This window comes from Penicillium manginii (genome assembly GCF_028828005.1).
Source record: "Penicillium manginii strain IBT 31320 chromosome Unknown utg000001l:1.0-3466041.0:1.0-3467806.0, whole genome shotgun sequence".
Lineage (NCBI taxonomy): Eukaryota > Fungi > Ascomycota > Eurotiomycetes > Eurotiales > Aspergillaceae > Penicillium > Penicillium manginii.
In genome coordinates, this window is record NW_026643102.1 from 184,781 (window position 1) to 207,909 (window position 23,129).

Sequence of the window (23,129 nt, forward strand, 5' to 3'; positions counted from 1 at the left end):
ATTATTGCATTAATGATACCTAAACGACTGTTTCCTGCGATTCGATCTTCTCCTGCACCCCTTCTATCTTTATATGAAACCGTTCCGCAAAACGAAAAATCAGAGCAACAACTACACCGAAGCCGGCGAGCCCAACACCCATGTAAAACGCCCCACGGTAGCCCTGTAAAACATTTTTCCCTTGACCATTGACCTGGCCCTCGGCAGTACCGGCAAAGCCAAGCCCAATTGATATAGAATAGTTTACAAACGTAGTCACCAGCGATGCAGCCAAACCCTGATGTTGGCGCGGCATAGCTCGACTAAGGATAAACGTGGCAGCGGGAAACGACGAATCCATGCCCCATGGAAGGACAAGAATTCCCACGAATGTCTGCGCCCAGTAGATTTGGCCAACAGGCATCGTCGCGAAAATGACACCCCAATGAGGAAGAAGGTCATGGAGATCAGCATTACTGTCGAGGTGCGGCAGTTGTTTAAAAAGAGACCCGTGGCGCGCGCAGCAAATAGCCCACTTATGGCGATGGTCGTCATTTGTGCAGGGGTGAGAAGGGGTGTCTGTTCCCTGAGGACCTCGAGGAGGTCCAGTGCGTAGAATACAAAAATGCCAAAGCTGGACCAGCCGGCGCTGATGCAGGCCAGGGTGAAGAGGGAATCGATGCGCAGGACACCAAAGGGAATCAGCGGATGACTTGCTCTCTTCTCCACCAGGACAAAGTAGGTATATGGTGTCGTCTAGCCGATGACGGGGCCTTGGTTCAAAGCAAAGTTGAAAAGGACGAGAGCGGCTACACCGGCGACGGAGCCCGCGACATCGATGCGCTTCCAGACACTGGAGCTTTCAGACTCTGGCGTTATCGGGGCTGGAGTTGCAGGTATCACGAGGAACCCCAAGGCAGCCAACATGGGGCATGCAAAGCAAAGGACCCAATACGACCAAGGCCACCAGAGTCTATGAGCAAGCAGGCTGGAGAAAACGGCACCAAGCGAAAAGCCGCCAGGAGCAGTGGCTCCGAACAGGCAGAAAATCATATTTTGACGAAACTCCGGGTCATAGCAGCGACTGAAAATGGCTATTGCGTTGGGGAGTAGGAAAGCTGGACCAATTTCCTGCATGGCACGGCAAAAGATGAAGAAGCTGGGGCCGCTATAGACAGCAACACCGGCCAGACAAGACCAAAAGGCGAACCAGACATAGCCCCCTACGAAGAGCGGCTTATGTCCAAAGATATCACCGAAGCGGCCTGCAATGAGGATGAAGGTGCCGACGGTGAGGGAGTATCCAGAAGAGATCCAGCTTATTTTTCCAGGCTGGTTGTCGATGTCAAAGGAGCGTCCGATGATGTGTGTGGCACGATGCTGAGGGCAAGTCCGGCTTGAGTGAGAAGCTGCGAGGAACAGATGATGGTGATAAAGAGGGCCTCCCTGGGGAGGGATTTGGGACTTTCAACCTTTGAATCATCTTGACTGTGACAGTCTTCACGATCTGCACTCGAGACTTCAAGTTCGCTAGGCAAGGCTTGCGATGGTTTTTCAGAGGGCATTTTCACTATGAAGTGATTTCTGTCAATAATAACGGACCTAGAGAGGGAGTCCTAGTAGACTCAAAGATAATGTAGGAATGGGAATTGCGAACGGTGTATGCCCAGGTGGTTGAGCGTGAAGCTGTGTTTGAGTCAAATCTGTCCACTCTGAGTAAAGTCATAATTTTACCATGACAGTCTGACACGGCGGCAAATGCATGGGAATATGCTCCGACTGTTTCTGCCATCCAAAAACTTATCGCCGCACGGAATGAACATCACTCATCAAGTTAACGCCGCACGGAGTGGAGATCGTGCAAATATTGCGGAGTTAAGATGTTGAGGGCGGCCATTGCGGAGATCATCAGGGACCACTTTGGAAGTTGGAATTCTTATAAATTCATCATGATTCAGCTGCGACTCAGTCTTCAATCATTCAAGCCAATCCAGATCAATTCAATTCAATTCAATTCCCACACACCACTCGATCAAAATGACATACGTCAAGGATTCACCCGCCGGCTTCACCAACGCCATTGAGCGAGTCGCCATTGTTGGTGTACGTAAACCCGCCCCCAATTCTTCCCCTCAGCCCAAAAACATTGCAGAGTGAAACTAACAACAACACCAGGCCGGAGGTACTGTTGGCTCTGTTCTCGCTGCTGCCCTCGTGAAAACTGGAAAACATACTGTCACTGCCCTCTCGCGCAAAGACAGCTCCAACAAACTCCCCGAGGGCGTTGTTGTCGCCCCCATCGACTACAAAGATGAGTCCTCCATCGTCGATGTCCTCAAGGATCAACAGTTTTTTATCATCACTGTCGCCCCCACTGCGCCCCGCGATACACACAGCAAGCTTGTCCAAGCGGCCGCCAAGGCAGGAGTCCCCTACATCATGCCCAACGGATACGCCGGTGATATTGAGCATGTCAAGTTCGGCCAAGATGTCATGCTTGGACCCGTGGCTCAGGCCAACCGAGACGAGATCGAGAAGCTGGGTATGAAGTGGATCACCGTGTGCTGTGGTTTCTGGTACGACTACAGCTTGGCCGGTGGCTCGGCACGCTTTGGGTTCGACTTCGACAAGAAAGAACTGACGATCTACGACGATGGCAACACCAAGACATCAGTCTCGACTCTGGCCCAGGTCGGGCGCGCTGTTGCGACTGTACTAAGCCTGAAGGTACTTCCGGATGATGAAAATGACACGAGCCTGACTCTCTCGAGCTGGCTCAACAAGCCCGTCTACCTCAAGAGCTTTGTCGTCAGCCAGAACGAGATATTTGAGAGCGTCAAGTGCGTGACTGAAACGACGGATGCCGACTGGACGATTAGCCAGGAGGATTCCCACAAGAGATACGCAGACGGTCTGGCAATGGTCAAGACCGGAAACATGGCTGGGTTTGCTAAGCTGCTCTACTCGCGAGCGTTCTTCCCGGAGGATGCCGGCAACCACTCTGACAAGGCACAGAATGAGCTGTTGGGCTTGCCGGAGGAGAATTTGGATGAGGCTACCCAGGTCGGGATTGATATGGTCAAGGCGCTGCAGAGCCGTGCGGAGCGCATGGCTTCATAGAGATGTACCAGTACTTTCTTCGAATTTTAAATCGTTCAAAGTTTCTGTGTTCGAATCCAGGTGCCAGAACATGAAAATGTCCACGTCACTAGTAGCTTAAGTCGAGTGGGTCTGGCCTAATACGGAATTTGTAGTAACTTCGAGTCGGTAGTTATATCGAAACTCCTAGAGGAGTACAATAATCAGCATTCAACTTGATGCAGAGGAGCCTAAATATCATGACTTTAGAACAACTAATCGCAGATAACTGATAGTTAATTAGCCCATATGCCTCTAAGAACATACGGATGTCGCTACGAGGATTCAAAGAAACTAGAAAATTTCTAAGCACTGCAGAAATTGTTAGAATGGACATTGAATAAAGTGTTTATCAGTCGTCCACAGACAATCATTATTTTATGACCTTGATAATTAGGTAATTATAAATTCATTAAGCTCATCTATTTAATTGCCCTCTATTTAGAGTGCCATGACCATAGCCTTCAACTTCTGAAAGTCAGGAGTACCCAGATCAGTAACAGGGTCCCAGCCACAAGTAACGTTTCAGTGGGCATACGGAATGATCAGACTGTCATTAACAGCCTCCTGGGACTGGGGGCTGACACCACTACATCCGTAGGAGCCGCCGACGACGATATCGTTCAGAGCCTTGTACCCCTCCGAGTAGAAAAAAGGGTTAAGAAATCCGAGAACTGGCTTGCCCGCACGTAGACGGGCATCATTCAGCAGAGCGAAAATGCTGGCGAAGATGGGTTCTACGGCGGATGTGCCTCCTGAGAGGTGCTTTTCACCACCCTTGATAACTTCGATATTGTCGATTGGTAAGTACAAATTTAAATATTTCAGAACATCAACAGCAAGAGAGACTTACTATGGTTATAAGCTATGAGCAACAACATCGGGAAATCCACGTCCAGTGAAGTTGGTGTAGCGGGAGTAGTATTGCTTGGTCTTTGGGCTGATATGGTGGTCAATATACGTCTGGACAGTGGTGTTCTGGTACCAGGCACGGGAGAAGTATTTGGAGAAACCACCAGAATAGGCATTCCAGGCAGATTCGGGAATCACATCGGAATTTCCGCCGACCGAGGTCACGTATGGCAATCAAGGCGTATTCTCCTGACAAGATTTCTTATTATCCTACGTGGCGTGATTGTGCACACCTGGGCAGTGTGAGCATGCGATGGCCATCTGTAATTTGCGGTTTCCTTTACTCGCGAAGCCACAAATCCTAGATCTGCAAATTTCATTTTATTTATTCCTTCCCAAATTCACCAATTAGAATGCAAAGTCCTCGCTACCAATTAATACGGAGTATATAAAAGAATAATCAAAACGATTGGATGGAGGGAGTGACTGAATTCAAAAATCGAATACTCTAATTCAAATAAGCGCTTAATACGCGAATGCAAAGAATTAGAAATTGAGAGGCGCACCCAGAGCACAACGAGTTGCTGATGGCCCAAGGATTAAGCACCCAGAGCTTTCAATAACGCCACGTTAAGCTGGAATCCGCCGGGAAGGCCCACTTTTACTCGCAGAGATGGAACCCTCCACTGACAGTCTGACAAAGCACCAATTACCCAGCAATCGAATATCGGCTGCAATTACAACACTGATAGGAACAGATTGACACGTTCTTTTTAATAAAATTTTCATAAGAACCATGACATTTAAGGAAGTTCAGGATGAAGCACAGCTACGCCACTGATGATCGGCAAGACACAATTATCGACTGATAACTTTTGCCCATGGCTTAGATAGGCCTTTTTGTACGTTGTCCGAGGAATGGCGATTTCATTTTCGATTAAATCTTTCAGTGGAGGTGTGGTTTCATATCTGAGGACAGCCATTCGGACACGCGGTGTCGCTTCCCAATCGTTGTTCTTATGCTTGAGATAATAATCGAAGAATAGAAGTAGTGCATTCTGTGCTTGCCGGTTACCCCATAGGACGTACCACTCCTGATAAGCATGGAAACGCAGCCACTTTTTGTTAGTCTGCGTTATTTCCATCCAGCCCCTGATAGCTCCCATTCCATGCATAAAATTATTCCAGGTACAGGTCACCACACCCCTCCCAGGGTGCAATCGCTTAAACCACTGAACAATAGCCAAATGGGAGTTGCCTGCCATGCCTATGCTCCCATTACACCACTCCCGTGTGGCCAAATCCTCTATAGCATCGTATCCATCTTCTGCCTCCTGGGTCCCATGATCGCCATCTGGCCCTCTGAGTCAAAGGCACCTCGCGAGTCAATATTTACAAGCGCATAGCCATGGTCTACCCACTCTGCAGGATCAAGGCCCTCAGATTTCTCAAGCCCGCTCAATGTTCCCGGTGTAATTCCGAGGTTTCACGGAGTCGGAGTGATTAATTTCAGGCAGTCTATGCCGTTGAATTTCTTCCCAAAGGGGCTCCAGGAAAGTACTATTGGGACCTTTATGCTCACTTTTGACGGTCGGTAAATATCAGCGTAGAGCCTGATGCCGTCTCTCATTGTGATCGAGACATCGTGCGCGACCAGGATATCGCATGGTAAGGCCCGCGCTCCGAAAGGCTTTTCTCCCTTGCGCAAAACCTCAGATCGTGGATTGAAGCCTTGATAGCCCCCATGGCCTATCTCCGGTGGGCGCAATGTCTCGCTTGGGGTTGCAAAACTGTTCGTCATCTTTCGATTGACGGGGAATATTTGTTACTAAAGAGATCTTGTGAACCTCTCTCATACTTCAGTGCTTTTTGATACTTTGTTGGATTTCCTCCTCTCCCTTCGGTTCGCTTTGTTGCAAAATATCTCGCTTCGGGTCGGCCCACTAACGCATGACAGCAACAGCGGGTGCAATTCTTTATGGAACCCCACTGTACTGTAATGTCCGAATTTGGGGGCCTTTCAAATTAATGGCCCCGGGGGCCAAGCGCAAGGCATTTCCTTGGGGGCCAATTGGGCTGTGTTCAAGTTCAAGTTTCATTTCCTGGATTACTGATGCCTAAAACCTCGATATTCGACTTTCATAATCCGCGTCAAGTACACCAAGACTTCTCACCACTATCTCGCGTTCAATAAAGCAACTTGAACGTATTGCCTATCCGATGGACCGAACGTCAGACTCTGAAATTGCGCTCGAGTCGAACGACCGTAGCGATAAACTCCCGTTGTTTGACGATGTGATCAATAAGTCATCCTCCAGCCCACTCAGAACTTCGCTTTCTGGTGACCACCAAAGCAAAACGAAACCACACCTTCCCTTCTACGTGAATAATACTATTGCCGAAGATCCGCAAGCGCTATATGATCTCATTCGCGAGCAAGCCTGCCTCCCACCACGGCCGTTTCTTACGATCAGGGGGCGCAAGGGGTTCTCAACAGATTTAAATTTCACGATTGACTTAACGCTTACGGTACTCCGGCTTAAAGCGAATGACGGCGAGTGGAACGAGCTTAAGGTTGTTCAGGATGGGGACGGGGTAGAGGCTTTTCGCGGCGGTCGGTGCATGTCGCTGGAATGGGAACACGCTTCCCGCCTTGAAGGGCTTCGCATAGAAAGGGATTCAGGAAATGGAGATAGGGAGCTGGAAGATCAAAGCCTTCTAGGGATGAATGGGAATCGCTTAGATGGAGAGGGCTCTTCTCTTATGGCCTGGTGTGAGCGGTTCTGTCGTGATCCTGCTGGAATTAAGACATTCACGTTGCAACGAGATTTGTCGGGATTCGATCACGAATCTGTACGGTCTGAGGTCGCCTGGTACCTGAGGTCAATTGACTACGACGGGCAAATATTTGTGACGTTTAAAATCTGGAACAAATCTCTCAAGGTATATTCGCCACGCTGCCAGTGGTATAGACATGTACGGGAAAGCAGGTCTTTTGAAGCGTTGATGTATATCGCACAGCTATGGATCGTTCTATCGCCTTTGTTCACCTACTTGGAAGGGCGCTATGGGGTTGTACGTTCAGTCTGGCGGTCATCACGGACAGTCAAAGATACTGTAGCCCCGTCCGGAGTTAGCAGAATCTTTGCACATGGCCGAAATGAAGCACAGATAGTGGACTTATGGTCCACTGCTATCGCTCAGGCAGTTAAGGATCGAGAGAACTCCGGCAGGATTCTCAGATTGGAATACCTTGAAACTCTCCAGGAGCGCACACAGGAGCGTATGGCACATGTTGGGCTATTCTTACCGGAGCAGAATACGGTAGGTAGCTCGGGGTCTGGAACAGCACAGGCTGGTTCTTCTAATCTCCCTTGGGAAGTGGGAGAAAATACCAACACTGCGGGCTCCAAATAAATGCATTTCTATACTGTCCGCATTGGTACTGTAGAAGGGAACTTTGGGTTTTGAGCGCAGAAAAGCTTTTGAGATTCTTAAAGAGGCAATCAGAACGACGAGTGAAAGACAGGAGAGTTTTAAAATCAAATGATACTTCAAGAAGTTTATGATGCTTCTTAACCCCGCATTTTAAAGTAAAAATACTTGATCCCTATACTTTTCTTGTGAGCCAAATCAATCTAGATTCCATTGATTTATATCGTGTCTGCTGAGAAATTCCCTGTGTCGAACTTAAAGGAATTGATTAAAATACTTAACAAGGAAACAGAGGATCAAGGAGTGATAATCCATAAGCTAAATTGAGCTTGCTGAATCGGAACTCTTGTATAGCCACAGCGCAATTTCTAAATGCTTTGTTTGTCACTGGTTACATATCAGGATGAGATGGTGGTCTTTTTGTGGGATGAGTTTCGCTTTCTTGTGACTATTAATAGCATCGGCAGAGCGCTCGCTTCGGTTGGGTGGTCTGAGAAAGCTGCAAGGCGGATGGCGAGAGGACGGAACACTGAACTTCAGGACTTCTATCTTCACACCATCTCCTCTTTCCGATCCTATCACCTGGTGTATATGGATGAGTCGGGCTGTGATAAACAAGCGGGTTTTAGACGGACGGGGTGGTCTCCAATAGGAGTGACACCCGGGCAGATTTCTCAATTTCACCGCAGGCAGCGTTACCAGGTACACACACACACAATTCATTAACGCCCGGCGGCGAAGCCGAAAGGGCAACTGTTACAGCGATATTCGAATTGGCTTCCATATTCCTACCGGCCCTCGGTACGGAAGTGACCTCATCATTTGGGTCATGAGTCGTCGCAATCACGGAGAATTCAAACCAGAGTACAGGTTTCTCCTTCTAGCAGTGCCATCGATTACTGGAGTCGTCAGCGCGATAATATATGGGCAAGCAGGATCTTTCCCACAGAAGTGGCACTGGAGTGCAATCCTCATACCATACCACGGGGCTTTCTTCAGTTTCCTTATAGCGAATATCGTCAGCATCACATAAGCAAGTGATAGCTTTCCATTACGATCCGCTTCACTACTTGTCGTGATTTGTGCAGGCCGAGGACTCGTCGGGTTTGGTCTCAGCTACTCGGTTCTTCCAAGCATCCAAGCAATTGGGTACCATGGCTCCATGAATGTCCAGGCGGTCATTTGCGCAGTCCTTGCTGCGATTGCGCCCCCCATGTACCTTTTTGGTCCTTTAATCAGGCCATTTGCACGGAAGCATTTCAGAATGGATCAGCCATAAAAGGTGGTGTCAAACGGATTTTGATATTATACCAAATTGTTTGGCTCCTACAGCCGTCGTTGTTTAAGGTATCATGGAGGTACCTCCGTCTTCTTCTCCCATTGGGTCCTTTTTCTCAACAGTACTCTCTATTCAGGCTATATTCCACATCCATTGAGCCTTGCTAATTATCTCCCACCTATCGAGTTACTCGATCTGGCTACCCTTACATGGATGGAGTCAACTTGATGAGCAGCAGTTATCCCATTCACATCTGCTGGGGCAGCCGAGACTAGCTGAGCAAGAGCGAAGAAAGAACAAAGATTATTGACAAGCTTCATTGTATAGGAATGGCCCTCGAAAGTTTGAAGTTGTTTGGGATGCTTCTTAATATTCTTTCAATCAGACAGGTTCTTTCGCTCTTTATATATATTTTTCAAGCTCCCAAATACACTGACAACAGTCTTATCATGCTCAATCGTTGGATTTATTCCCGGTCGATTGTCTGAGTCGGGGCCTAGCTCCAGTTTCAAGGCCGAAATATGCCTCATCATGGTGTGCGGAGTAAATGTTTTTTCTCAACACGCGGTGTTCATTCCATATATGGTCTTACTACTGCAGATAATCTCCTCTAATGGAGCCTCAAATTCGTCACCTAACTACAAAGAGAAGTATACACGATAGGATTACAGGGCCCGGTGCTAAGCTCTCTGCAAGAAGAGTTAGAAAATCCGCCTCATGGTGGTATTTTTTGCGGCCGTATAGATGCCAAGAGCTCCGCTGGAACCATAGGACGCAGCAATTTCCGGGATACTAGTACTTAGTCCTAACAAAGTAATTGTCCAAGGTATCCCTGTTCAAGATACCTTGGAAGCGAGACTCAAATACGCGAGAATATAGCTACATATCAACGCATTCGCACTCGCACTCTCACTCGCCCGGTAAGTTCGATTTCAATACGACTAGTACTACTTGTATTGAAATCGAACTTTAGTAGTACCATAGCCAAAGATTGGATGTGCCTGACTCGTAGATCTTGATGATGCCGCTGTCATATGCATAAACTATCGCAGATCTGTAGATTACCCTGTATCTAGCCCAAATATGAGTCGGCTCGGATGGGCTCCACGCGCATAGGGTCCAAATCATACGCTAGTCTGGTTAGGTATATTGGCTTCTCGGTTGAAGGCTCGCCCGTGGCGCTTGCCACTGGCCACAGGCTGGGTGTAACATACCGGGATATGCATTTGTCGCAGGGACCCACGGCAGACCCTGCAAGGACCCTGATCACGGGTCGCATAGAGGAGGGGCCCGCGGGTCCCATTTTACGCCAAGAATTAGACTGCCGACTAGTATGGAATGAAATTAATGGAAGGAATTTTCCCAGGAGTGAGTTATTCTTGGATAGTGGATTGATGTTGAGAGAACAACGTTCTTAGTGTACATAAGAAATTGACTTGTGCACCTGAAATATTTGGGAGTTTAGTCTTGAAAGGTCGAGTGAATTTTGTCAAAATTTCGAAGGTTTAAGTGGAGCCTGTTAATACTAAAAAGCTCATACTAGTACTCCGTACTAGTAGTTATAATTTTCGGGAACGTCGGGCATATCCGAGACATCCAAGATTGACGAACTCATCTATTAATCGATTGCAACACAATCTTCCTAACTTGTGGGGCGTAGAAATAAATCATTTTAGGCTACAGGATTTACGCACCACTTGGTACTACTCTGCACTCCGAGACTGAGTATAGAGTACCAGTACGGTTGTTGGTAACTTGAATGTCTGTTTCATACATAGTTCCCGATAAAAAGAGGGACGGGGCTATGCACACCGCCCCGTCCTAGAGAAGGCCTAGCAGGAACCAAACCAGATAATCTTGTACTTTTAGCATCACCTATAGCCCCAGCGAACCTAACTACCTCCCAATGGCCACGGAGCTCTGAGACCTATCCTTTCCACTGTTTTCAACACTTTGCTCTCCACAAACTTTGGGCCCCATCTCCTTATCCAATTGAATCAACCGACAGGTCCACTGTTTGGCAATCCTCTTGCTGGTGAATATGGCAAAAGAGGACCCCCCGAGACCCGGAATCAACGTATGCTCGCAGCCATGAAGAGGAGCCTATTTTCCAAAATCGCCTTGTTGGCATCGCAGACGCCTATCCCGACAACCTCATTGTCAAATGGCTTGTCATGCCATTTGCCCGATACCCTTTCAAGTGAGACTTACATTTTTAGTCTCTCAACGAGCATCAAGCTAACTAGATCAGATCCACTCTAGCGACCATGGTATTGCTTTTTGGCCCGCTTATTACATGCAACCTTCACAATGAGGATACCACAGTTTGCGACGGAAGATTTCTAAAGATGTCATTCTACGGGGGATGTATTTTCATGATATTAATTTGTTACACGGGTTACCTTCGCAGGAGGCTCGCGAAAGAGAGGCGGTTGGCGCAGCTGGCTTAAGCCCGTAATGGCTTCAAAGGTTTGCAGCAATTCTATCTACTAATGGGATTTCTCTACCAACCGATGCAATCGTCCCTGTGAAAGCTCTCTGCGGACTTTCTATAGACCACTAGCTAGTAGCAATATCTTAGTATTACCTGGGTAGTGGTATAAATCTAGGCTCGACAATACTTCGAAATGCTGTTCCCCTACAGTAGGATAGTTGGGTGATACCACTCTAGGGCTGGTTCCTTCAAGATCTTAAACCGTGAAGCTTTTCATCTTTAGAAATATACTACCAGTACCTGCCTACATAGTAGGTAGTTACCCTATATTACTACCTGGCTAGGATCGTCGATTTCCTCCCTAATGCTTTGTGTAATGGGGATTACGCTCTCAACATCAGGATCATGTGATCAGAGCCTCAGCAACAAGGTGTCTGCTTACAGGGAGATATTTAGTTCGCGCGATAGCATTCTGGGAACACACACCTGTCAAAGGTCACAACTTGGAATGCGGTCTTTTTCTTTCCTGCGACGGTAGCGGTATCGGTGTACTGCCCATGAAGGATCGGATGCTTCAGGAGGTTTTATCTCAGTAGTAATCGCCTTGCCTACTCGTCTTAACACTGCGTGTGTGGTGGTTTTGTCTCTCTGCGATCGACCCGTCTGCTTGACAGACAGCCAGCGAGCATTCCCATCTTTCACTGGGTAATATGGGATATTTTCTGTACTTACCAGGAGAATGTGAGTTTTTAATATAGTTCTAAAATTATAACCAAGAAAAATATAGTTGCTAAAGCTACTGGTGGGGAGCTACCATAGTGTATTTCTATATAGCAGTAGGCTACCGCTACAATAATCAGCTACTAATACTATGATAATTTCTAATTTTATAACCTACAATACGTTGTAATACTTAAAGATCGAGGGCAAAACAAAGCGTTATTGCATGCAATTATGTCGCAATGCCAAAATGTCGAGGGCAGAACAACGCGTTGCAATACCAAAACACCAAGGATAAGATAACGTACCTTACTGAACCTTGGAAGCTTAAGGTTAATTTTGAAGAAGGGAAGAAGAAAGGAAGAAAGTTAATGTTAGTAAAGATATATTTGCGCGTGTTCTTGCCATTTTTGCTAATACCTAGGTACCTAGTAAATCTTTTTAAGGTTATTTGCTACGATTCTAGACTGTAGTAGAGATCTACTATTGCAGTAGTAGTTTATTATTTCCACTGTTTTATTTTATCATACTATATAGTCATTGTATTACTACAATTTTCGAACTTAATATACAGTGGCGTTGCAGTAGTTTGAAAGACCCTCTCCTACCGCCTATTCCCACCACCCACTATATTAGTACACCACCCCCTATTTTACTACGCGACGTACGTAGTATATAGCATATCATACACATTCCACGCGTTATATTGTGGTATTTAGGGGCTTAGAATACCTCCAATTCGTCGTACTACACAGCAGTCAATTCAAGATCAATTTGATACACCAGGACAGCATCCGAATATTGCACAGCGCTTACGCCGTACTCAATTAGTACCATATAAAAGTGTTCGAATCGTTAAATTAAAAGCTATTGGATAGTCCTATTCTGAGATTTAAGAGTATTATCCTTATATTCCAATTGGAACTATTAAAACTACAATTACCCAGTTATCTAAATAAGGCCCAACTTAGGCTATATTACCTTGCTCTGGCTAGCCTAAAAAGCTTAATAAAGCTAATTAACTAAAGATACTTTAGATGATTAAAAAGAAACTATGTATTAAATATAAAGCTCTTCTAATATTAGTCAATTTAAAATATAATCGAACTACTATCTAATAGCTTCTTTAGAAAGAAGATAAGAGAAAATAGCTCTTTCTTCAATAACCTAGGTTAACTAAGTAACAAGCTCATCAACACTTAGCTTAGGCACAATAAGTCTAAGACTATAACTCTAAAAAGTAGAAGAAGATCTTCTAGTCTGATAAAATAATAATTAAAAGAGAAAAAGGAGGACGTCGAGAGTAGACTTTTATACTACAAAACCGCCAAATTCTACAATAAGATATTGAAATATACCTATACTATCTAAGTATTAAACAGATATTTTAGGCTGCTTTTTTAGATACTAGTCGTTGATCTGGACTTATTTCTACTCTTTAGAGATCTAAGGTCCCCTAATAGAGAGGTTAATCGGTTTGTTATCTTAGAGTTATACTAACATATACTTCTAACTTTATTGAATAGAGTTAAGAGTGCTATTTTTCAATAAGATAATACCTCAGTTCATACTACATATATTGTCCGGGATTAGATTAATGATTAGGAATATAAGGTTATGTATTGGCCTCCTTATTCTCCAGATCTAAGTCCAATTGAAAATCTTTGGCCATTGCTTAAAGCAAAGATATACGAATTACATCCTGAGATTTGAGGTATACCGGATAACGATGAAACTTTACAGTTTATTATTAGCGTGGCGCAGGTGGCATAGTCGCAGATTGATATTCAGATACTAGAGAATTTAGCTGTTACAATGCCACATCGTGTAGCAGAGTTGCTTGCTAATGATGGCCGGTATACTAATTATTAGTTGAATATGAGATTATTGATCTACTATTTTGACGATGCGCCCGAGGTTTTGGTGTGGCAGAAAAAGTGGCAGAAAAATAGGGGGGGGTTTCAAACTACTGCACCGCCACGGTAGTAGAGCTTTACTAGTAGTAGTAGCGCCGCAGTCGCGGCGCCGAGGTCCAATGCGAGCCTTCCAACCCTGGATGATCCATGCTCAAACTGCATCCAATTTCAAGTTGCTAGGGTGATTTACCATTGTATTTTACCTAGTATATCTAAGTAGTAGGAAAGCAGAGACCTTCCAAGATTCGTTGAACAACTCATCCATTTGCCAAATTTGGACTAATTCCCCTCTGAACACCAACAATTTGTTTTTATTCATGATCCATGGATATGATCCAGGCGCGTCTTCCACAATCGCGTCGTTCCCGGGGTCAATACAACACAGTTGTCTCCACGGAGTGTTCAAGGTTCGAATGGGCCTCGAAGTTTCAAGAACCCTGCCGAATTCCATCCTCCATTAAAAGGCACCGCCAAATCTCGAGAATGGCTACTCTCATTCCCGAGGTTATCGCTATGCCGCCGAATTCTGCTTCGACAAGGAACAAGCCAACGCCATTATTCGAACCACCGCCTACCACCACAAAGAATACTGCCTGTCCGTGACCTGGTACTCGCATCGGGAACACAATGAGATTCTTCCGTCAATATCAACAACCTTCCAGCGGACCTCGAAGGCTAGATTTAGCTCCCTTGATCGCCTACCCCTCTAGCTCTTGTCTGAGATCCTCTGCCGTCTGGATATTTATATTTTGTTCAAATTTCGACAGATCAATCTCAAGTCAAGACATGTGGTAGACTCCCTTGACCAGTATCGTAGAGTTTTCTCGCACAGTCTGAGCCTTTTCTGGGCCCTGTTACGAACAATAATCGCCATCAATGTCACTCTACTCGACCTCTTCAGGGAATTATGTACGAACACATGCACACTCTGCTGCGTATTTGACGATTTTATATCCATGAATTAATACTAAATTGGACGCGATGCTGTTTCGAATGCATCCAGGAGTGCCCGCAGACACAAGTGCGAACCTTTGCCTCAGTCCGAAAGCAATTGCACAGAGGCAAAGCCGAATCAGGTCAAGGATATACTCGATGGATTCATCTGTGCATACCTAGGTAATCCCCAGGTCACGATCGTGTCTCTTCACCGGGCTATTTTAGTTTGCAGTCGCCGATCGCACGCACTTCCGCAAGTACACTGTACAGCCAGGGAGCTCTGATCGAAGCCAAAAGTTCGACTTCACGGGGCCATGTGCACTCCCCTATTGAGATAAAATAAACTAGCGTCGTTGAACACGGAGTTTCATGTGCGGGGTGTCAACTTGCTATTGAAAAAGATATTATCGGCACCGGGGGTACAAAAGGGAGCATGACTCTCGAGACAAAATGTAGGCGCAAGCCAACTTCCTGGCCTGTCACCCGAACTACCTGTGTCTGCTCCGACAGGATTACATTCTAAGAAGAGAATGACGATCAAATGGATTCGGCTTGCAAATTTATTGCAGCCATACCGAATAGTGAAAAAGAAAAGCCCAGAAGCAAAACTATCATCCCAACTTACAAGAAATGATCATTTCATTCCCTACCTGTTGCAAAACTTGGGAAATGCCGACCTACCACAAGGTCAAGTTCTCCGAGTGAGACAGGTTTCACAAGGTATTCATCAGCGCCAACTTCTTCCGCTGCCCTTCTGTCTGTCGAGCTATCTTGGCCAGTCATAACGAATAGGCAGCTTTTTGTCCACTTATTCCGCAGTTCCAGCGACCTTATCTGGCGAGTGGCTTCGATGCCCCCACAGACAGGCATCTGAAGATCCATAAAGATCAGCTGGATATCAGAAATTTCGCCGTTGGGCCCATCACATTGCTGATGAGAAAATGTTTGAACCGCCTGTAGCCCATCGGCTGCTGAAACAAATGGTAAACCCCGCTTTTGGCAGTACTTCTCCATAACTCGAACATTGACCGCATTATCATCGACAATCAAAACCTGGGGCCGAGAGGAAGTCCGAAAAAACGGGGTCGCTGTTAATGATTCTAGAGGGGGGTGAAAGTTGTTTGTGTAATGCTTGTGATATGGGGTTTTCGGGACGATGATTCCCAGGACTAAACGGATCGATATTTTCGTTCTTGACGATGCATTCCACTTCGGGGCTTGGGGTTCCGGAGATAGATTCATCACTCGCAAGCAGTTCTGGTGAACATGGCTGGCAGGTTCTAATTGTCGCATACGTCTGTGCCTTTGCTTGTGCCTGCACGAGGGCTGAAAGGATCTTCGACGTCATGAAATGCCCACTTAAATATATAACATCGCTCTGTGTCTCATCAAAAGTACTCCGGTCGTGCTGCTTTGGAAGAAGGCAAATAGCGACTTGACCCGTGGGAATTTGCGCAACACGCGCCTCGTGCTTCTCATTGTCTGAAGCATCTTCGAAGATTACTAAAGAGCCCTGAATACTCTCTGACCTAGTGAGTCCATTCCGTACGAGATATGATGCGAAATGATCACTTGGCAGGGTGTCATCGGATCCAAATTTCATTGTGAAAAAGTCCCGGGGCAGGTTGCCAAAGTTTTTAGGAGAAGGTAGAGAGCCCCACTCAACGTCGTGAAATGTCGCTCTGAAAAGGGATCCGCGATCAACTTCTGACGAGACGAGATCGATAGAGCCATTGATGAGCAATGCAAATTTAGACGCCAGTGTAAGGCCTAGTCCAGCGCCTGTTGAATGCAGATCAACCTTTTCATACTGTTCGAAGATGCGTTTTTGGTGGTCAGGGTGAATGCCCTGACCTGTGTCTTCAATATCAATTATCAGCTGCCTCTTCTCCGTATCTGCTGATGCCATAATTGATACAACACCAGCAGGCGTGTGACGAACTGCGTTGATAATCAGTGGAAGTAAAGTGTCTCGGAGAACCATCAGGTCAGTGTTAAAAGTAACATGGCTTTGTGAAAGGTTATGGGTGAAGAATACTGAAGCCGTGCACCGAGCATCTCCCGCAGTCAATTTGTTGAACTCATTTTCGAGCTCAGTCTCCAGATCGTCAAACGTATACAAAGAATATTGCCGTTCTGCCATGGCAATGTCAGACCACTTGTTGAGGGATATCAAGTTGTTGATGACCGAGGTCAAATCTCGACCCGCCGTCTCGATCATGTTGAGATAAGTAAAAGGACCTATGCAATTGGACGCTGGTAGGTTTTGCTCAATTGCGAGAGTTTGTGGAAGACTTTTGCTGGAATTTTGCGCCAGTAGTTCCTCAGTTAGAAGTTCCACAGACCCAAGAATTCCGTGGATTGGTGTTCGTAGTTGATGTGAAAATGCTCGAAGGAATTTCTCCTTTGCTTTCATAGCCTCTTCTAAGAGCCGGGTGTGCCAGATCTGTGAGATAAGTTCCGCACATCCTTGAATAAACCATAAATCGACATCATCAAACACGATATGGAAGTCGTTGGATGCCACAACGAGTAGAGAGGGACCCGATAGACTTTCACAGGAGCATGCAAGAATACGAACCGGTCGACTGCGCGGGAGCTCCAGGTGATTTGATGTTTCAATGAGACTGTCAAGATATTCGGCGTCTTCCCATAGGCCTTCTTCAAGGTCACCCACTGAGATTGAATAGCCCCCATCAAACTCAACACGAGCTGTTCTTGACGGATGGAGGCGAACGATGGCATCCACGTACACAGATTTCAATATTTCCATAACTGGCTCAGTAGAGCCCTGGTCATGTCCTTTCGTCCGGGCATCGGCAATAAGTTCGGTCATTCGATGGCGCTCTCGTTGTCGTTTCGCTCTCACACATTGAGCAAGGTCAGAGACTACCCAATCCGCCAGGTGTACAAGCGCCTGATGTTGTGCCTTTGTCAAAGGTTTCTCACTCTTATTTGATGCCACACAGAGTGATCCAAGACATACACCATCACCAGACTCTGTTTGTATGCGAAGGGGTACACCGGCGTAGGCTTCCAGTCCCCCACTCTCACGGTAGGGACAATCCCGAAATCTCCAGTCCTCCATAAGGCTTGGTAGAAGAAATACTTTCTAAAAAAATGCTCAGCATACTTTCCATTCTCTGGTGAACTTCAACACCTACGCCAGGGGGTTTGGTGACTGTGTGGGCGCACAGTGTTTCGCCACGTGGGAGGATGCCCAGCTCGAGTCCTACGGTCGCCAGTCGTATATAGACATTGATATCAAGGATACCAATGACTGCGTATTTCCATCCCGTGGATTCTTGGGCAAGATGCGCTTTCTCTTGAAGGCCAGAAAGAAGCTCTTTCTCTTTCACAACATCACGCGTATAATACCAGACAACGGCAAGTCGTAGTCTTTCGTTTTCGGAAAGTGATGCGCGTAAGTATCGGTCGGTGAGGCAAGGGGGCTTCGCCGGAACGATGGAAGGTTCATAAGCTTCTGACTCGGGGAAAAGCGCATTGTGGAGATCTGGGGACCATGCTTTGATGGGATGATCGACATTTTGCAGATCGTAGGTTGGGCCAACGACCTCAGGGTGAGAAGACGGAGGCGGATATTTCGATCTCAATATAGCCGCGTCCACCTTAGGGAAAAAAGTCGTTCCTGACTTTCTGCATGTCATCTTTTCCCCTCACGGAAATTGGAGAATCTGTCAATTTTGAGCAACTGTCGTTGGGCGCGAAAACCTGTTTTCCACAAGGACAACAGCACGTGATGTGGGATCCCCGCTAAACTTGGAATCTTTTGTGGCGTTGTATATTTCTGCGCAAAATTTCATGGTTTGTTCTAGGCCCAGGCGGAGACAGCTAGTGTAGGGTTAAAGTATCCGACCTGACAGCTTGAAAGTCTAACCAGCTCGGCTGCGGCTCTCCAGACCCTCGGCGAACCCGCTTTTGTATCCCCGCCTATAAATCTACAAGCATGTTATCCACTAATTAACATGAAGAGACATTGATATATCAATCTTTTGTGATTCTATGGAAAGAAATCTGATGTTGTTTGTGGTCATAGCTTAGAATTGGAGAAATTGGCCAAGCGCAACCTGAGCAGATGCCGGCAGCAGCTGACGGGCGATGGTCGCCACCTGGGCAGTATTTATGAAATATCATAAATCGTGATTCACCGCTGATTTGAATCCTGGGTACTAGAATTGAGTCTGGTCGGCTTTAGTGACCCTGAGTTCTCATAGAAATATGCCACCTCCTTTTCGTCAATCACTGACACGCTCGCTCATGGCTATTTCACATTTTTCCTCGTGGCCGAATCGTGTTTTCTCATCTTGATTACCGAGCCCATCATGTCCGGGGTGCTGCTTGGCATATCTAACAGTCGCCCAAATAGATGGGCTTTCCCGGAATATTAAGTCAATCTCTTCGAGGGTACGTCCCATGGTCTAGAGCGGGTTAGTTCGTGATCGTAGTAATGGTTTATTACTACTCACCTCCGGATATAGGAAATATATGGATAGGGGGATGCAGAATCCAATGCAAGTAAAAACAATATAATACTTGTACCCGATAGTGTCGATTGCGACCGGTGTTATCATAGTAACCACAAAGTTCCTTTACTCCAATTAGCTTCGAGTAACGTAGGAAAGTGGTTGAATACATACCAAAGCCAATGATTGGCAGTTGATATGCTCGACATAGCAACGCGCAGCCGAGTGGGAGCAACTTCCGTGCAGTAAAGGAAATTAGCCCCTAGAAATCCAATTGGAATGAAAAAATTGAATAGAAATACGAAAAGAACACTGAATATTTGGGCGGCATAGTTCGAGCTGGGAAAGGAGGTTGCGACGGCCAGGCCTAACATACAGGTAGCCATGCCGGTGCCGCTTACCATCAATGCAAATCGACGGCCCAATCTGTCGATAGTAAAGAAGGAGACAAAGCAAGAAAGGAACTTCCAGGTCAGGACACCACCAGAAAGAAGACGGGACGTCTGTGCATCAAGGGACAATCCTGATTCAAATATTGTTGTGGAATATACTGATATCAGATTGCCACCAGACATTTGTTGGAAGAACTGCAATAAGATGCATATGCCGAAACGATATAGCAGGCGGTCTTCTCCCATTGTGAGTAGATCTTTGAGGGATGTTGCACTATTGGCTGTCTCTTCAAGAGAGCTCTCGATTCCTGCAAGCTCTGCCGTGATGGTGGGCGCATCTTCATTGGCATCTCTGAACGAAGCAAGGGATAGCCTTGCCTCTTCGGTGCGACCTTGTCGAGCAAGCCACCGAGGAGACTCAGGTAGGAAGATGATTGAAATTATTAGAACAATTTCAAAGACAATGGGGATTGCTGTAGGAGCGCGCCAGGTCACCGGGCCCAATTTGAACTGATAAAAGCCAAGGTTGATCCAAGCTTGCAACATGTACCCGAGGGCAATGAAAAGCCCATCCAATACAACATGCTTTCCCCGATTTTTTGAGCTTGCGCATTCACTCTGCCAAGTTGGAACCGTACCACTTAGCATGCCAATGCCAACTCCGAGAATTGTTCGACCTATAATCATCTGGGCCAGTTGGAAAGCGGATGCTTCTACCACCTGACCGATCAAAGCCAGAAGACCACCCATGAATATGACTGGGCGTCGACCGAATTTATCCGCAGTGTATGAGCAGGAGAGACAGCCTGGTAGCGCACCCAGTGTGAATGTTGCAATAACAACCCCTTGGATTGTTGCATTGTGGCTCTTCTGGACCCCGGTCGTGTTGATTGTGTCGATTTCAGGAAAGTGTTTGACCCAGTCGGACAATGATGTGAGACTTCCAAGTCCAGATTGATTATATCCAAATAGGACGTAAGCCGGACAAACAACTGTAAGAATTTGAGCGAGAGACAAAGCTTGACCTCGCAAGTTCCAGAATCTTTTGGCCATTTCCGAGAACGAATTCTGGAAATGATCAGAGCTTTTAACGACGCTGACAGTAGTCCCAAATCCCAAGAGAACAGGGTCTTTGCATTGCTTAAGAATCTGGGGCCCCAGACTCAAAATATTAAATATTCATGGAGCTGTCTTGGCGTGCAGGATCCGGGGTACATAAGTCTCGCCGGAATAGAGACCTGGCCCACAGCGCCATCTCGGAATAGAGGGCTTATCCCGAAGCTGATTTGAAAACATGCTTTTGACCGCCGGGGTTCATTCGGCTTCCGACCGATAAAGGCCTGCCCAGAGATGATCGTCAATTTGAGTGACGGAAGCTTAAGATCATGCAAGCAGCGAGTTATGGTCAAGTGCGAGGGTTGGCCAGAGATATCTTTGAGAGAGTGAGGCAGCAGCTGGAACGAATGCAATATTTTGTGCCTGGGGCATCGAAGCCTCGACATGAAGCATCGGAACGAGTACAAAAAGGTACTTTTCTATACTTATGATTCGAAAGCATTTTTTGCCTTCAACCTTCTAGAGATCGACCTGGGTGCCCGCATTTAGATGCCAGCTGGCACGCCATCCTTCCCGCGGATCGTCGCGCCCAGCACATGTATTGTTGAGGGTGCCTGGGTGGCACCTGTGCCTCAGGCAGTCAAGAGCGCGAGCCTGCCATGTCTATATAGCTTCTCTCTCTCTTTCATCCATATCACCATCGATCTTCCCCCATTTCTGGTCTATCCCAGTAGCACACCCCCGATATGTACGGATTGAAGAAAGCAGCCATTCTCTAAAATGCGATTGCCAGAGGTCAACACCTTGAAGAGAGATAACATACCGTCATTGAAGAGGTCGTGCGGATATCGGAAACCAGCTCAATGGCGCAGTTGCGGCTCGCTCATCGAGAGATCAACTGCGATTGAAGCGTCTTCATGAAGCTCTAGCTGACGGCGATCCACAATCATTCAACAAAGAACACATTCAGTCCCTGAAATAATACAGATATTAATTTCAAAAGTAATCGCAATCTTGATCTCGATTCCCATTCACTCTGTTGTACTTTGTATACTTTGTACACAAGTTGCTGCATTTCCGATGTTTACCCGAAATCCGGGGTGAATGTAGTTGTAGTTGAGTGTGGGGAAGTGACAGTTTCCATCGTTCCTTCCTTTTCTCATTTTGCTGCATCTCAAATGTCAAGAGTGGAAAGTGCATCTTGCATCTTTGTTTACTTTCTCACTCGCAACTTCATGTTGTAGCAACCACCGGCCGTAGATAAAACCTTCCTCCTTTGTTGTTGCTCTTCTTCTTCCTCTTCTCTTCGTCACCGTTCTGGTTTCTTTGGTTCTTGCTCGTGCTTCTGCTATTGCTCTAACTACTTGATATTCTTTCTTCTCTTGTGCTTTGTTTCTCGGTGTTCACGTCGAGATGCTCTCGGACATTTTCACCAGATTCCGCAGTTTTGCTGCGTCGTGGCTCTGCCTCCCTTCGTATTGGTACCCAGCGATCATTTCAGTTCAGTCCTCCGGCCTGTCAGAAATTGCGAACCCTTTCCCTCGTCCCCGGTGTGAAGTCTTTTCTCCCCCGTCCAAGTGTCAATCTGTTCAGCTTCTACCTTGTGTCACTCCTCATCCTATGGCTCTCAATCTAGGTCACAGGATTGATCCGCGGGTTCGACGTGCCACTTCTCAGGTAGGACGCTGTGCTGCTGCGTCCCAACACGCTCAGCGTGGGGTCTTCAGTGATCTGGCTGACGGGTGGGTGCACTTTGGTGGCTTGAGCTGCAGCTTGGGCTTCCTTATTGCTCTCGCTGCGTCACTCGTCATTATCGGTTTTGCCTTTGTCTTTTCGAGAGATACCTTCCTCAATCACCTCCGGGTGGTTTGGGCTGATATTCTTTTCGAATCGTTTGAGGGAATGCTGGACGACATGGCCTACTCACGGGTTGATGCTTTGCTCGAGGATTTGTTGGCGTGTTGAGTGGTGACCTGTTCTTCTTCTTTTCATGTTTTGTTGCGTTTACCTTCGACCTGCCCCCCCCCCCCCAAAATACAAAGAAAAGGGCCCATTGCGTTGTTTTTTCTTTGCTTTTTTACCTTCTTGTTCTACGGTCGCCTTCGGGCCTCCGTCTGGTTCTACTGATCTACTCTTTCAGGCACGCGTTCTTTCATTCAATCCCTGGGGGTTCCTCCATCTCCGTTGAAACTGGTACACTTCTGACGGTCTGACAGGGGGGGTCGAACATTCTTTTGGCGACTGGCCAGTATGGAGGATGGTGGCTTGATTCTTTTTCAATCTTGGGGAGTTCTTCAATAGTGACAAAAACATGTTTCTTTGCTGACGGTCTGATAGCTGATTGAACTGCCGCTCTGTACTCGGTTAAGCCCCCCTCGGTCGACGCGCTTTCTCCCTCATGCCCGTTTGAAATGGTGGATAATGATGGGATCTCGGCGAGGCGAGCTGCTCCATAATGGCCAGGATCCATCGATCCTCTGTCTTTTCCAAGTTGTTGGACCGGAGGTG

The 23,129-nt window shown here is 46.7% G+C and overlaps 7 protein-coding genes across 7 annotated transcripts; 3 read left to right on the forward strand and 4 right to left on the reverse strand.

The window, feature by feature from the left end:
- Nucleotides 1–19: 19 nt before the first annotated feature.
- N7533_000058 (MFS transporter) lies at nt 20–1,544 on the reverse strand (the record flags this gene model as incomplete). The annotated part of the gene is made up of 4 exons (XM_057096708.1): nt 20–514; nt 574–735; nt 793–1,388; nt 1,445–1,544. 4 exons carry the CDS (start codon nt 1,542–1,544, stop codon nt 20–22), a joined length of 1,353 nt encoding a protein of 450 aa, XP_056965201.1.
- A 472-nt stretch (nt 1,545–2,016) lies between these two features.
- N7533_000059 (aromatic alcohol reductase) lies at nt 2,017–3,099 on the forward strand (the record flags this gene model as incomplete). The annotated part of the gene is made up of 2 exons (XM_057096709.1): nt 2,017–2,082; nt 2,155–3,099. The coding sequence occupies 2 exons, from the start codon at nt 2,017–2,019 to the stop codon at nt 3,097–3,099; spliced, it is 1,011 nt and encodes a 336-aa protein (XP_056965202.1).
- A 1,673-nt stretch (nt 3,100–4,772) lies between these two features.
- On the reverse strand, nt 4,773–5,770 carry N7533_000060 (cocaine esterase; the record flags this gene model as incomplete). Its single annotated transcript, XM_057096710.1, has 2 exons — nt 4,773–5,303; nt 5,552–5,770. The coding sequence occupies 2 exons, from the start codon at nt 5,768–5,770 to the stop codon at nt 4,773–4,775; spliced, it is 750 nt and encodes a 249-aa protein (XP_056965203.1).
- A 419-nt stretch (nt 5,771–6,189) lies between these two features.
- On the forward strand, nt 6,190–7,386 carry N7533_000061 (uncharacterized protein; the record flags this gene model as incomplete). Its single annotated transcript, XM_057096711.1, has 1 exon — nt 6,190–7,386. The coding sequence occupies one exon, from the start codon at nt 6,190–6,192 to the stop codon at nt 7,384–7,386; it is 1,197 nt and encodes a 398-aa protein (XP_056965204.1).
- Nucleotides 7,387–15,328: 7,942 nt separating this feature from the next.
- On the reverse strand, nt 15,329–18,357 carry N7533_000062 (hybrid sensor histidine kinase/response regulator; the record flags this gene model as incomplete). The annotated part of the gene is made up of 3 exons (XM_057096712.1): nt 15,329–15,959; nt 15,985–17,801; nt 17,854–18,357. The coding sequence occupies 3 exons, from the start codon at nt 18,355–18,357 to the stop codon at nt 15,329–15,331; spliced, it is 2,952 nt and encodes a 983-aa protein (XP_056965205.1).
- Nucleotides 18,358–18,945: 588 nt separating this feature from the next.
- N7533_000063 (sugar porter family MFS transporter) lies at nt 18,946–20,618 on the reverse strand (the record flags this gene model as incomplete). Its single annotated transcript, XM_057096713.1, has 3 exons — nt 18,946–19,128; nt 19,177–19,297; nt 19,348–20,618. The coding sequence occupies 3 exons, from the start codon at nt 20,616–20,618 to the stop codon at nt 18,946–18,948; spliced, it is 1,575 nt and encodes a 524-aa protein (XP_056965206.1).
- Nucleotides 20,619–22,241: 1,623 nt separating this feature from the next.
- N7533_000064 (uncharacterized protein) lies at nt 22,242–22,586 on the forward strand (the record flags this gene model as incomplete). The annotated part of the gene is made up of 1 exon (XM_057096714.1): nt 22,242–22,586. The coding sequence occupies one exon, from the start codon at nt 22,242–22,244 to the stop codon at nt 22,584–22,586; it is 345 nt and encodes a 114-aa protein (XP_056965207.1).
- Nucleotides 22,587–23,129: the final 543 nt, after the last annotated feature.